Here is a 15002-nt window from a genome sequence, read left to right as displayed (position 1 = left end):
GGGAAATGAAAATATAACGGGCTTAATTCATTTTTACAGAGGCACTAAAAAGGAGGAAAGGGCCAAGACAGGGATTTTAATATCCATGCCTAAGAAGTATAGAAGAGATATCAAACGCTGGGAGGAAATTGATGAGAGGATCATGACTAGTGAAAGTACACTACTGGTCATTAAAATTGCTACACCACGAAGATGACGTGCTACAGGCGCGAAATTTAACCGACAGGAAGAAGGTGCTGTGATATGCAAATGACTAGCTTTTCAGAGCATTCACACAACGTTGGCGCCAGTGGTGACACCTAAAACGTGCTGACATGAGGAAAGTTTCCAACCGATTTCTCATACACAAACAGCAGTTGACCAGCGTTGCCTGGTGAAAGGTGGTTGTGATGCCTTGTGTAAGAAGGAGAAATGTGTACCATCACGTTTCCGACTTTGATAAAGGTCGGATTGTAGCCTATCGAGATTGCGGTTTATCATATCACGACATTGCTGCTCGCATTGGTCGAGTTCCAATGACTGTTAGCAGAATATGGAATCGGTGCGTTCAGGAGGGTAATACGGAACGCCGTGCTGGATCCCAACGGCCTCGTATCACTAGCAGTCGAGACGACAGGCATCTTATCCGCAAGGCTGTAGCGGATCGTGCAGCCACGTCTGGATCCCTGTGTCAACAGATGGAGACGTTTGCAAGACAATAACCATCTGCACGAACAGTTCGATGACGTTTGCAGCAGCATGGACTATCAGCTCGGAAACCATGGGTGCGGTTACCCTTGACACTGCATCGCAGATGGAGCGCCTGCAATGGTGTACTCAACGACGAACCTGCGTGCAAGAATGGCAAAACGTCATTTTTTCAGATGAATCCAGGTTCTGTTTACAGCATCCTGATGGTCGCATCCATGTCTGGCGACATTGCGGTGAACGCACATTGGAAGCGTGTATTCATCATCGCCATAGTGGCGTATCATCTGGCATGATGGTATGGTGTGCTATTGGTTACACGTCTCGGTCACCTCTTGTTCGCATTGACGGCACTTTGAACAGTGGACATTACATTTAAGATGTGTTACGACCCGTGGCTCTATCCTTCATTTTATCCCTGAGAAACCCTACATTTCAGCAGGATAATGCACGACCGCATGTTGCAGGTCCTGTATGGGCCTTTCTGGATACAGAAAATGTTTGACTGCTGCCCTGACCAGCACATTATCCAGATCTATCACCAACTGAAAACGTCTGGTCAATGGTGGCTGAGCAATGGGCTCGTCACAATACGCCAGTCACTACTCTTGATGAACTGTGGTATCGTGTTGAAGCTGCATGGGCAGCTGTACCTGTACACGTCATCCAAGCTCTGTTTGACTCAATGCCCAGGTGTATCAAGGCCGTTATTACGGCCGGAGGTGGTTGTTCTGGGTACTGATTTCTCAGGATCTATGCACCCAAATTGCGTGAAAATGTAATCACATGTCAGTTCTAGTATAATATGTTTGTCCAATGAATACCCATTTATCATATGCGTTTCTTCTTGGTGTAGCAATTTTAATGGCCAGTAGTGTATTTTAAGGTGCAAATTATGGTCATAAAAGGGGTAAAAGGTTCTTAAAATACACACAAAAACGTACAAAAAAAGGTGCTGATGAAATTACTTTATTTGGGTTTAAACCAGCTACATTAACTTTCTTTGTTTCATTTACAGGGTTCTATTATATTGGATTACATACATCATTTCAACGTTTTTGACACTAAGTCACTGGTGTTTTGAACTCAATAGCTACTTATATACAGAGAAACTCTGCTCAACATCTACAGAAACCAGTGGAGCATACCTTCTCAGCACCTGTAAAGGAAGTTCAGTCAAGTTTGCAAAAAGTCTCCACATCTGGATTGTTCTCCAAATTTAATTTCAATTAGTCTTTAGCAACTCCATCAATGATGTCCCTAACATTCATCAACTTCTTCTACTGCTCCTCCTCCTCCTCGATACCTTCTTCCAAACTCTGAATCACATCATGCAAATACTTGTAGCCACACTCTGAAAAAAGTTCTAGCTCTATGTCTTAGTTGTTGACTAGTTGTTGGGTCTGCTTGATGGTGGCTGTGTCCACTGAGTACAGAGCAGATACGAAGTTTTTGATTTTATCAAACTTTCACACAAGAAAACTTTCCATCTTCTCCAAGTATCCTACCTTCTGATGGAAGGAAACTGTCGCAGGTGGAGCCAGTCATTTCTTGATATTTTGATGACCGGGAGCCTTTACCAGAATCTCATTCAGAACAGCAGTGAAGTCATTTACCCCGCACTAGTTCTCCCTGATACTTTGCAGACATGACATACACCGTGTTCAATCCGTGTCATTTGGTAGAGGTTGGGGAACATGCCTTTCAATTGTTGGAAAGCTGAAAGCATGAAGCCGAAGTTTCATATGTGAGTCACTAAATTATTGCTTTATGTTACAGGCATTTGTCTTCTTGAGTTGGTACATTTTACAAAGCATAGGTTTTACTCATTCACCAGATAATAGTAAAACCAACAAATTCAAAATATACCTTTGCAGCTCATTAGTAGTTTCCTCTAAAATGAATCCCACTTCACGTTTGCCGATCACCTCTTATTTCCTCAAAAACTTTCTCATAAATTAGCTGTATGCAACTTTCTCTCAGAGTTCTCTCATTCGGTATCTACCTTTTTTGCGTACGCCTCAAGAAATGATTTGAATGCAGGATTGTTTACCCTGTGGATTAGAATTCCTGGCTGGATTAATGCCATGACAAGATCCACACTAAACTCATTAAATGACTGCTGCTTTTCAGATCCTGAAGTGAAGGCATGTATCAGAGCTGTTTGCTTAGGTTTCAACTCGTGAGGTTCAATATTTAAATGTTTGTTGTTCTGGATGTGCTGGTTTATTCTGTTTCTTTAATGGCTGTCATCAACTGCAATATTTACTTTGCAGAATGGTGCCATGTTTCGATGAATTTAGCCTTGAATTCTTTTGAAAGTGCTCTTTACTACTACTTCTTAACCTTCAGCATGATTCTGTAGTGAAAAATATGTTCTAGTAAAAACACACAGCCAACAAGGCAGTACACAGTCGACAGATAGGAACCGTTAAGTTCATGCCAGCACTAATTGAATTTAGATATCAACTGTTGCAGCATCATTGTTCAAATTTTATTCGATTTCACAGCTGCAAGTTGGCCATCATTACTGAGGTTGACTATTGTTGCTGAGATTGGCCACTGCTGCTGGAAGTATGAATAATTACTGGTGCTTTCCATAAATTATATTTTAATATTTACTGACCACTGTTGATTTCTGATTACATAAAATCTTAAAATCCTGTTCAAGGAGTGAAAAAAACTACCTACTCTATTAAAAATGCAGAAAAAAACGAGGAGAAAGATGCTTAAGCATGGAAAAGAAGGGGAAAAGGTGCAAAGTGTAGATATCTCACAAAAAGTTACAACAAACAGAGCTTATTTTGCTTCATTTCGTGACCCCAAATACGTATGTTAAATTTGGAAAGCCTCTGCACATTAATATTCTTTCTTTAGTTATGACTGTGGAAAAATCAAATTACGGCTGCAAAATAATCATTGTCAGAGCCTATGCACCTACAAATGATGCTCACAGTAAGGTCAAAGATGAGTTTTACAAAAAATTAACAAGAGTGCTAAAGGGCATAAGCAATTGCAAAGAAAAAAATCTATGGGAGATTTTAATGAAAAAGTGGGTGGTGGCTTCTGACAGTGGAGTAATGGAAATAACACAGTAAATGGCAACAGAGAAATCTTACATGATATTAGTGAACATTATCCTAAAGATTTTAAACGGTTTCTTTCCTTACAATCAGATCCACAAGTGAAGATGATAGAGTCCTCCCAGAAAGATCAATGACAGACTATATTATTCAAAATAAAAATTCCAACAAAATAACAAATATGGTCTTGTGAGATCCAGAAATGGTTGTAACACACAGACAAATTAAAGAGGCAAATGTTCCCACGAGGACATTGGATACTATGAAATACAGCTTAGACAGTTTAAAACAAGAGTCTGCACAATTTCTTTTTAAATTATGGTTAGTAAACAAACTGAGGCATCTAGAAGAAGGAATGGAGAAGCGTATGTACCAAGGACTTGAAAAGTGCACATATGAAGCAGCATTCGAAGCACTGAGGCAACAATAAGAAGAAGGAAAGTGGCCCCCACAAGGGTGGACTCAAAGAGTTGAACAATAGGTAAATCTAAAAAAGATTATGTATAATAACTGGCTGAGAACAATGGACAAACGGGATAGAGACTTGGATGTCGGAACGGACAGAGAAGTAGACAAGGAAATCTTTAAAAGGAAAAATTAAATCTTTGAGGATAAATGCGAGGAAGTTGACTGATGCTCAGGAGACCCAAAAGTACAAGCAATGTGGAAAATGGTTACAGGGTTGAGGAAAGAGGTAAAAGAAGGAGCAAACCAGCTGATTATCAGTCTGATACAATGTCAGAAGCATTTTAAAAGTCTGCTTACACAAGAAATGAGAACACGGAAAAAATCGTAGGAGATGAGTGAAAACCAGAATGGTTAAGAAAGAGAAAAAATAACCATGGAGAAGATACAGAATGTGGCTACACAAATGAAGATGGGGAAATCCCCAGGGCCTGGAAGTGTACCAACAGAGTTTTTAAGCTATGGCCCAAGTATTCTTTCTGTATGAACATCTAAGCAAGTCATTCAATAAATGTATATGATATGGGTAGGGACTTTCAGCAGAGTGGAACTTAGCATTTGTAAGCCCCATATATAAAAAGGGATGCAAAAAAGTGTAGCAATTGCCATGGCATACAAGCCATAAGTTCAATTAACAGGCTGTACAAGAAGATATTAAAATCAAGAATGGAGGATATTATAACTGGAGTGGAATAACGAAGTTGTTTTCAAAGAGGCCGGTAATGTAAAGATGACATCTTTATTCTAACACAGATCTTGGTGAAGAGATTGGAGAGGAATCTAAGCAATCATGTGTTCTTCGTAGATCTTGAGAAAACATATCACACAGTGCAACTTAGATATTATTCAAGGTGCTGTGGTCTGGAGAATTGCCAAAAATATATGTAAGAAATATATCTAGAAGTTGGCAGACTGCATCACTGAAGTGGCGAAGGAAATTTGCAGAGAGGCCTTAAGAATAACTAAATGACTGAAACACACATGCTGTCTGTCTCCCACATTCTTTAAGATGTATGTGCAAAAGCCATTTGATTCCTGGTGCAGACAGTGCACGGGTATGAGGTTTGAAGTGGGGAACCAGTGTATGTACACACTTTTCTACGCTGACGATCAAGTCATTGCAACAAATGATGAAAAGGGCATATCTTACATGCTTAGGAAGCCATCAGAAGAATATAAAAAATGGCTTGGAAATTAATTTTGGGAAGAGAGAACACCTATGTTGCAGAGAGGAGGAAATTAACTTGGACACCAGTGGACATCAAATGAAAGTGTTTCAAGACTTTAGGTAATATTTTATCACATGACAAAGATGTACCAGAGATACCCAACAAAGGATCAGGGATGGAACAGCAGTTATCCATAAATTAAATCCTGTATCTTGGTCTGCAAAAATGATTTTAAAAGTTAAAATGTGATTATAAAAATCCACTAACGAACGAATAATGAGTTACAGGAGTAAGTATTGGTAACTCACAGAAAGAAGTAAAAACAGAATGAGAGCTTTAGAAATGGAGAAGTGCATGTAGAATTTCCCAACTTCATCATTCAAGAAATGAGGAAATAAGAGAAAGAAAATTTATTAGCTTTCTGAATAAAATCTTTGGTGAGCTAGAGTGCAACCACGCTCATGTGCCCCCCCCCCCCCCCCACACACACACACACCTACCTACCTCTATATCTACAGTATGTCCTATGGACAAACAATGCCAGGACTGTTTCAGCAGGTGGACTAGGATTTGGGTTGCATCAGAGGGAATGGAGGTGGTTAGAGGGAGAGAGGTGGTAGGCAGGAAGAGGGGTAACTGCTCAGAGAGAGGCAGCAGGTTTGCTGGCTAGGAATCATGGAGGGAGGAGTGCCAAGTTTAAGGGCTAGACATGCGATACACATATACCACTGTGCGATGAAGAAGACATGAAGGCATGGATTGGGATGGGGTGACAAGACAGAGAAAGGGAAAACTGTTGGATGAGGGGGCAGGGACAGTGAGTTAGCGGAGATTAAGGGCAAGAGGGTTGTGGGAGCGAAAGGGGTGTTGCAAGGATACTCACATCTGTGCAGTTCAGAAAAACTGGTGCTAGAGGGAGGATCCAGATGGTATGGGTTGTGAAGCAGCCACTGAACTCTAGCACGTTGTGCTCTGCCGCATGTTGGGACACTGGGTGGTCAAATTTGTTCTTGGCCATTGTTTGGCAGTGGCCATTCATTCTGGTGGACAGCTAGTTAACTGTCATGCCAACAAAGAAGCTGTGCAGTGATTGCAGCACAGTTGGTATATCAGATGGCTGCTTTCATTGGTGGGCCAGCCTCTGATGGGACAGGATAAATTTGTGGCAGGACTGAAGTAAGAAATTTGGGTGGGTGAATTGGGCAGGCATTGCACCTGAGTCTTCCAGAGGGATGGTTATCCCAATGGAAATGGGGTTGGGAGTGGGAGCAGTGAACGGATGCACCAGGATGACGTGTGTGGGGTGGGTGACAGAATACCATTTTAGGATTGGTGGGTAGGGGTAGAATTTCCCTTATTTCTGGGAACGATAACAGAAAAACAAAGCCCTGGTGAAGGATATGGATAAGTTGGTCCAGTTCTGGATGATACTGGGCTTCAAGAGGAGTGCTCATTTGAAGCTGACTATTGGAGTTGGTGGGAGGTTTAGAGATGAGTAAAGGCTTTTGTGAGTCATTAGACTTCTCACTGGTTTGGTGCTGCCTTCACCTCACATCCAATGTCCTCAATTATATGCTGGGTACTGGGTGTATTCCATTCTGCCTTCCCCTACAGTTTTCACCTTCTGCAGCTCCCTTGAGTACCATGGAAGTTTTTCATTGATTCTTAACAGATGTTCTATCATCATATCCTTCCTCCTTGCCAGCATTTTCCATATGTTTCTTTCATTGCCAAATTTGCAGAGGACCCTATCAGCTCGCCTAATTTTCAACATTCTTTTGGAGCACCACATCTCAAATGCTTCAATTCTCCTTTATTCCAGATTTCTCACAGCCCTCAATTTACATTTTGGATATTCTTTATTAAGATTATAAACACTTCAGGCAGTTTTTACTTTTTTATGATATATAGTATCAAAGTTCTACAAACAGATTTCATGGATGCTGATATACATGTGTCATTTTTCCTTTGTTACAGTTGTTCGTCTGCTTACTGACATGGGAAATTTCATTTTCACAGCACTTCCTTTTCTTTTTATCATTTCTTCTATTAAGTTTAGTAGAGAGTTTATATTGACTGCTGGTTGTTCTCAGCAGTTGCTTCCTTGATGTGACTATTTTCCTGCATTGGTATAAGGCATTTGCTGTCGTCGTTTATGCTAACGATTTTCATATCGCGTTCCAAGTTTGTAGGATGGTGGGTGTGGTGTTTCAAGTGCTCTGCCAATATGGAATGGTTTGTTTCATACTTTCAATATCTAATATGTTCTTTGTATAATCATTTAAAATTCCTGCTTTTCATGCTTATGCATGAATCACCACAACTTTGACACTGATGTTTGCATATTTTTGATCCCTGGAATTTTTCCTCCTTGATTGTTGGTTGGCTTAAGTTTGTTTGGAAGATTTGCACAGTTTTATATGCCATATGGAGGCTCACTTTTTTTAAGGATGTTTATCACTCTGTGCTTTAATTTACGTGCACAAGTGGTATACACACAAGTGGTATGTGTAGTATGTCAACAAGTACGTGTATTGTGTGTATTTGTAGGTTTGGAGGGTGTGTTTCCCTGCAATTTGGATATGTTGTGTTTGTCTCATATTTGTATTTTGAGTTTTTGATTGAGTCTGTGTACCTCATGTGTGTCATACCCATCATTCCCAGCTGTCCATATGATCGTTCGTACTTTCTTTTCATTATTTGTCTTGCTGAGTGGAATCCTGTTTATTCCATATAACGTGTCTTAGTGCTGCTAGTTACTGGATGTAGGGATGACAGATGAGGAATGCGTTACTGTGCTGTGGCCATTGGTTTTCCGAAACTGTTAAAGGAATGTTTGCCATGTACTTTTATTAGTGGTATGGTAATAAAATTTATTTTATCTTCTTTTCTTTTATCAAGTGTGAACTTTTGCATTCTGATGTGCTTTGCCAGTTTCAAGGTGGAGTACATCTACTTTATCATTCAGCTCGTCTACAAGACAAATAATGTCATCCTCATATTTGTACCAACGTATGATTTTAAATCTTTCATCAGTTGCTATCTTTTCAAAGGTTTGGTTTTCTAAATTACTGATAAACATGTTGGATAAGGTTTCTGATATTGGTGATCCCATAGGTAGTTTATTGCTTTGCAGATATCATTCATCCTCAAACTGGAAGTTGTTTTGTTCAGTAAGAGTGAAATCAGTGATGCTGTGAAAAACTGTATCAATGCAGGAAAATTACCACATCTGGGAGGCCACTGCTGAGAATAAATGTGATCAATACAAACTCTATACTAAACTTAATAAAAGAAATGATAAAAAGAAAAGAAACCGCATATCAACACCTAATAGGGACCAATGACCTCAGCAGTTCGGTCCCATAAGACCTTATCACAAATTACCAAATTTCCAACACCTAAGTAATGTCAAAATAAATACCAGTTCTCTCTCTATCTCTCTCTCTCTCTCTCTCTCTCCACACACCCACACACACACACACACACACACACACACCAATATCACAAAAACACATTCAATAGTTGGTATTTGACAGTTGGCAACACCATCCAAAACATAACATCACAATGAGTGTTCAATTCCAAGTGCTGTGAAAACAAAATTTCAAATGGTGGTAAGCACATGAAAAACAGGTTTAACAAAGGAAAAAGAACACATACATCACCAGCCACAGAATCTGTAAGTAGAACTTTAAATCATTACTATATCACAGAAAAGCAAAAGGTGCAAGAACACAACATATAACTTCCAAAATGTAAACCAAATAGTATAAGCAAAAATATGCATATATTCCTGGCCAGAAGCCTTGCAAATAACAAAGGCAAAACAGGTATGACACAAAAATCGTATCTTATTCCCTTGTGATTATATGGTCCAAAAGTAAAAATTATCAACATTGCATAATATTTACGCAACTGAGGACAACAGGACTACAAAAAGTGAAGATACTACTGCATCCCTGTCTTACTGTTTTTTTAATCCAAGCACCTCATTTGTGGTCCTCCCCTCTTATACTTACCTCTTGGTTCTTGTGCATATCATATATTACTCTTTTCTCCCTATAACTTATTCCTATTTTTCCTCAGAATTCTGAACATCTTGCACCATTTTACATTATCAAATGTTTTTTACAGGTTCACAAATCCTATGAACATGTCTTGATTTTTTATCAGTCTTGCTTTCATTATTAAGGGCAACATCGGGGCTGCCTCTCTGTGCCTTTATCTTTTCTAAAGCCAAACTGATCGACACCTAACACCACCTTAATTTTCTTTTGCATTCTTCTGTGTATTGTTCTTCTCAGCAATGAGCTGTTAAGGCGATTATGCCACATTTACTGTACTTATCTGCTCTTGCTATATCCAAAATTGAAAGGACGATATTTTTTCTGAAAATCTGATGTTATGTCACCAGTCTCATATATTTTACACATCAACTTGAATAATCCACTTCCCTCAATAATTTTAGAAATCCCTTCTGCCTTACTTAATCTCAAGTCCTGCAAAGTTCTTTTAATTTCTGATTATAATACTGGAGCCCCTATCTCTTCCACATCAACTCAAATTTCTTCTTCCATAATGTCATCAGACAAACCTCACAGAGGCCTTCAATGTGCTGTTTCCACCTATCCGCTCTCTCTCCTCTGCATCTAACTGTGGAATTCCCATTGCACTCTTAATGTTGCCACCCTTGCTTTTTAATTTCTTCAAAGGTTGTTTTGACATCTCTATATGCTGAATCTGTCCTTCTGACGAGAATCTGTCCTTACGACAATCATTTCTTCAGTGTCTTCAGAATTTTCTGCAGCCATTTCAGCTTGACTTCCCTACACTCCCTATTTATTTCATTCCCTAATGATTTATATTGCTGTATTCCTATCTTTCCTTGAACATTTTTGTGCTCCCTTCTTTCACTGATCTTTCCAACATATGTGACTGCTCTTTTTAAGATGTCCACTCTTCAACTGAACAGCTTACTGTGGAATTCCTTATCAAAGATTCCATATCTTTAGCATACTTAAAATGCATGTCATTATTCCTTAGTAATTTAGTATCCAGTTTCCTTCCACACTGATTCTTCCATACGGTTCTCTTTAACTTCAGTCTACTCTTCATCATCACTAAATTGTGATCTGAGTCTGGATCTGCTTCTGGGTAAGCCTTACAATCCAGTCCTGATTTCGAATCTGACGAGAACAACGTTCTCACTGAACTGTTCAAATTGTCTCTCTCTCTCTCTCTGCCATACTTTCCTATTTATAATGAAACCTACTGCCATTATACCATTTTCTGCTGCTGTTGACATAAACCTATATACACCTGACTAGAAATCCTTATCTTATTTCCATTTCAATTCATTGACCCCCCACTGTATATAGACTGAGCCTTTGCATTTCCCTTCTCAGATTTTCAAACTACCCTTCTGAAAGTTCATGCTCCTATACATAGAATTTTGTCTCATCATTGGTTATTTCATCTTTTTCTCATGGTCAGTAGGAATTGTAGGTTATGCTGGACTTCTAGGATGTATAGGAGAGGAGTCACACAATTGGTGGAAGCCTTCTGTAACATATCACACACCTAGCCCAAGCAACTGTCACCCATCCCTAGCTCACTTATTCTGAAAGCCAGCAACTTCTTTTCCTCTTTTGTGTGTGCCTATTGACGACTCAATGGTTCTGCTGTTTGGTGAGTGCTCTCCTTTACAAGAAGAACAGCAACAGTTCACACAGGAGAATGGCTTTCAAAATTAGATGAAAATGTAACACAGTATTCGACTGCAAAAGGATGTCCGAACAAATTGTGAATTCACTGGGTCCAAAAGTGAAAATGAAATGAGTTATAGCCAGAAACAGAAAAAGAAGAAACTTAACAATGTTATCACGAAAGGAGTTGCCTCTAACATTCACAAAGTATAGCTAGTTTATGTCGTTTTTTTGGTAAAGTTATGAGTCTCCAATACATACCCATCTTGATCAAAGCAGGTTTCAATGACTGGATGAATGGTAATACTAGTCTACCATGATGTGAAGACATTCTGATATGCAAGAGAAGTACAATTGCATTGTTAGCACCGAGCAAAATGGGTGGGCACATTAATTCTGTCAAGCAGATGGGAGGGGGAAAATAATAAAAATTATAATCTGGTAAAAGGACTTGAGCATATAGTAGAAGTTACAAGGTTTTTAATAATAACTTTGCAAGGAAAAGCTGAAACTTTTGGTCCTCACTCTTTGCTCTTCTGCAAAATGACAGCACTTCCAGAACTACTTGTCAACTGGATCTTACTTATCAGAACACATATGCACGATACAGAGAAACAAAATAATACAGTTATAAAATAGGAGCACCTATTGCTAATACAGGACTGCATAGTTAAGTGCTACAATGCATGTGCAACCTAAAACCAGCCATGTAAATGGCATATCCTTCATAATCTATAACAATAATATCATGAAAAGGAGATATTAGTGCTCAGCACTTAGAAGAGGCACTGAGTCAGACAGGCACAATGAAGAGATTGTTAAACATTTCAGCTTTCACACAGAAAAGTCCTCCTTCCTGAAAAGAAAAAACACACATTCGCTATTAAAGCGCTCACACACATTGCCACTATCCTTGGCCCAACTTAACTATCAGGGTCCAGCGGCTGGAGACAGTGGCCATACGTGTGTGTGTGTGTGTGTGTGTGTGTGTGTGTGTGTGTGTGTTTTGTGCTTGTGTGAATGTTGTGCCAAAGTTGTTTGTGCTCACATGCGGTTCGTCTTCATCGACATGTCTTGGCTCAGACTCGTCTAGGGGTTTGAACCGCATGTGTCGCATTACATGCCCTAAATCAGACACTTGTGACCCCTCTGTTAAATTGTCTGGCTGACGGCAAGTTTGCGAGGTTGTATGAACCATACAATGTTGATCTAACATATAACAACAGTAATAATAATATCGGGCGCTAAATTAACGACCAATAAATGATGTAGGCTACACAGTTGTGAATTGGTTATAATAATGTTTATTCAGAAAGCAAACTAATAGCGAAAGTGGTCGTATTTAGAATTACCCTTACACTCGAGCGTATATCCTTTTGAGACAGTTCGATCATTCACAATCTCATTGTGAAATACAAGTTATCAACACGAAAAGTTAAGAGTTCACACCAGGCGTGCAGCTGCTCACCGCTCAGAGACTAAGTTCCACGATTCCACACGATGTGAAATTTTCTAAGTCGTTCCACTTCCTACCTGCCTAAAGATCGACCATGCGCTTTCGCGTCTGCATCCGAACTGTGACTTTGGTGTCTCCAGCCAAACTGACTGCATTTGCGTCTGCACCACCACTCTCTCTGCCCATCCCCGGCTGTGTTTCCTGTGCGCCAAGTATCCTCGCTCAACTGACTAGGGCAGTTCCCTTTCCTGAAGCTGTCCATCTGATTGGCTACAGCTTATTCTACATTATTTTACATTTTAACACATTTAAATAATCAAAGCTTGACTACTTTCACGTTCTAAATAAAGTAACAATAATATCCATTACATAATTAACATTAAATTCTTTTACATAAAACCAACACAATTTCCTTCTTAGCTTTGAATGCTACAGCCAGTAGCCTTGCACCAATGTGCTTTCTGATAAATAAATAACAAAAGTAACTATTTTGCACTAAACTTCAACAAATATTCTATTACCTAATGATTCAATAAGGTGTCATGCTGTCGTTGTTCAATGTGTTCTGTGTGGAGGAAATGATGATCTAATGCTTAACAGTACATACTGATAATTTAAATTTACTATATCTTTTAAACAAATAATGTTACAGAGTTGGTCTTCACAACATTTGTCATTTTAATGATGCACTTCTATTTGAAATGTCGATCATTAAGATCAACCAAAGCGTTCAGATTTTAGCATTCAGGTCTTTGTTACAAAACTTGTTAATTTCACTTTAACAGTAAATCCTAAACTGTTCTAGATATGATCAGTATTCAAGTTTTATTGGGATCACCATGAAAATTAATGGAGGATGGCAGATTAAAATTACTGTGGCTTGATTCCCTGCTTTACTACAGAATTAAATATTTTTCATAAATGTTTCCCTTTATGCCCGATCTTAGGTCCGCCATATTTTACACTGCTATGTCTCCCTGGCCACAAACGGCTTCTACTGGGTTTTCCTATGATGTAGGTTCTCGTCTGTCTCACTTGCACACTACAGCGCTTAGGCTTCAATAGACAATAGATGCCTGTGAGTTTCCCCATATAATGGCAAATCTGTGCCCTTGGTGGCACACGGTCCTGGACGACAGGGTTCGTTTCACAATTTCTGTAGGCTGACTCTTTTGGCCATATATTTAAATGAGAGCGCAATGTTCGTTAACTCTCTCTCTCTCTCTCTCTCTCTCTCTCTCTCTCTGTGTGTGTGTGTGTGTGTGTGGTGTTTTTTCTACTGTCAAAGGAGAATTTTTCTGTTCAAAAGCTGGATTGTTTAGCTGTCTCTTCATTGTGCCTGTCTGCGACTCATGCCTCCTCTACATGGTGAACAGCAATTTATCCTTTTCATAAAAATTTTTTTATTCCATTCTGGGCTTTTCATTGCTTGATATTCAATAACCATCTTGGCTTGGGAGGAAAACTTTTCCTCGCATAAATCTAATCAAGTGTTGAAAACTGACCAGTAGTTTATTATAGTGCGTACAGTTTTTCTTCCTCAATAGAAGCTTATGTTGAGGTGAGCTAAAACAAGTGTAACACATCTCCTTATGACACCATTACACTGCTTTGCAAGGACAGACTTCAGCATTCAGCACGGTCTCTGCACTTCTCTTTTCAAATGTATAAAATTATCTTTCTTATTGGTGGTTGCCAATCTGTATGATGTTTATGGCTAAAATTCCAGTTGCGCAATGATTCAAATTCCATGTACTACTACATAGTCTCATTACGTGGACCCGTAGAATAGGTCTGCTTGGAGGAGGGGATGGGTATAACAATTCAATAGGATATACTACCTAAATTATTGAGATGTTGAAAACAATTCTTGGGCCAATGACTGCTTAATTTTACACTGTTAACCCCATCAACAAAATGAAATTTCCAGAATGAGATTCTCACTCTGCAGCGGAGTGTGCGCTGATATGAAACTTCCTGGCAGATTAAAACTGTGTGCCCGACCGAGACTCGAAAGGTCCCGAGTTCGAGTCTCGGTCGGGCACACAGTTTTAATCTGCCAGGAAGTTTCAAAATGAAATTTGATTTCATTTCTTTATCTCTTGTCAACCATTATTAGGTGTTTGTGTATGACTGAGATGAGCTACTGCATGTCTTTTGAAGCTTCTTGCATTAAATGACGGAGATCTGAGGTCTAGATGCGAGTACAGACTGTTCCCAAAACAGCAACTCCAAATGGTGCAAACTGTGGAATTTAACAGGAACAACTTCTGGGACATCAACAGAATCTCCCTAACAGAGAGGCACATTTATCGAATGAAAGTGGATATAAGTTCTTTACTCTGACAGTAAAATGTCCTGATACATTGTATTTGCAGCTTGCCAAGCTATATGAGACTTTCACATTTGCTCCAATAAAAACTCCACTTGAAAT

General features: G+C 39.3%; 1 protein-coding gene across 2 annotated transcripts in view; it reads right to left on the bottom strand.

Annotated features, from left to right (window-relative positions):
- The window catches only part of LOC124790162 (leucine carboxyl methyltransferase 1), a 63652-nt gene that overhangs the window by 14235 nt on the left and 34415 nt on the right, over positions 1-15002 (bottom strand). The window contains exon 5 of one of the 2 annotated variants that reach the window (XM_047257763.1): positions 1771-2406. The exons of the other annotated variant lie outside the window; for it this stretch is intronic. Coding sequence (XP_047113719.1) covers positions 2352-2406 — 55 coding nt within the window. The 3' untranslated portion in view covers positions 1771-2351. Of the gene's footprint in view, positions 1-1770; positions 2407-15002 lie in introns of those variants that run through there. 2 annotated transcript variants of the gene reach the window in all.

This window comes from Schistocerca piceifrons, chromosome 1 (genome assembly GCF_021461385.2).
Source record: "Schistocerca piceifrons isolate TAMUIC-IGC-003096 chromosome 1, iqSchPice1.1, whole genome shotgun sequence".
Taxonomy (NCBI): domain Eukaryota; kingdom Metazoa; phylum Arthropoda; class Insecta; order Orthoptera; family Acrididae; genus Schistocerca; species Schistocerca piceifrons.
This window is presented reverse-complemented; position numbering and strand designations above follow the sequence as displayed.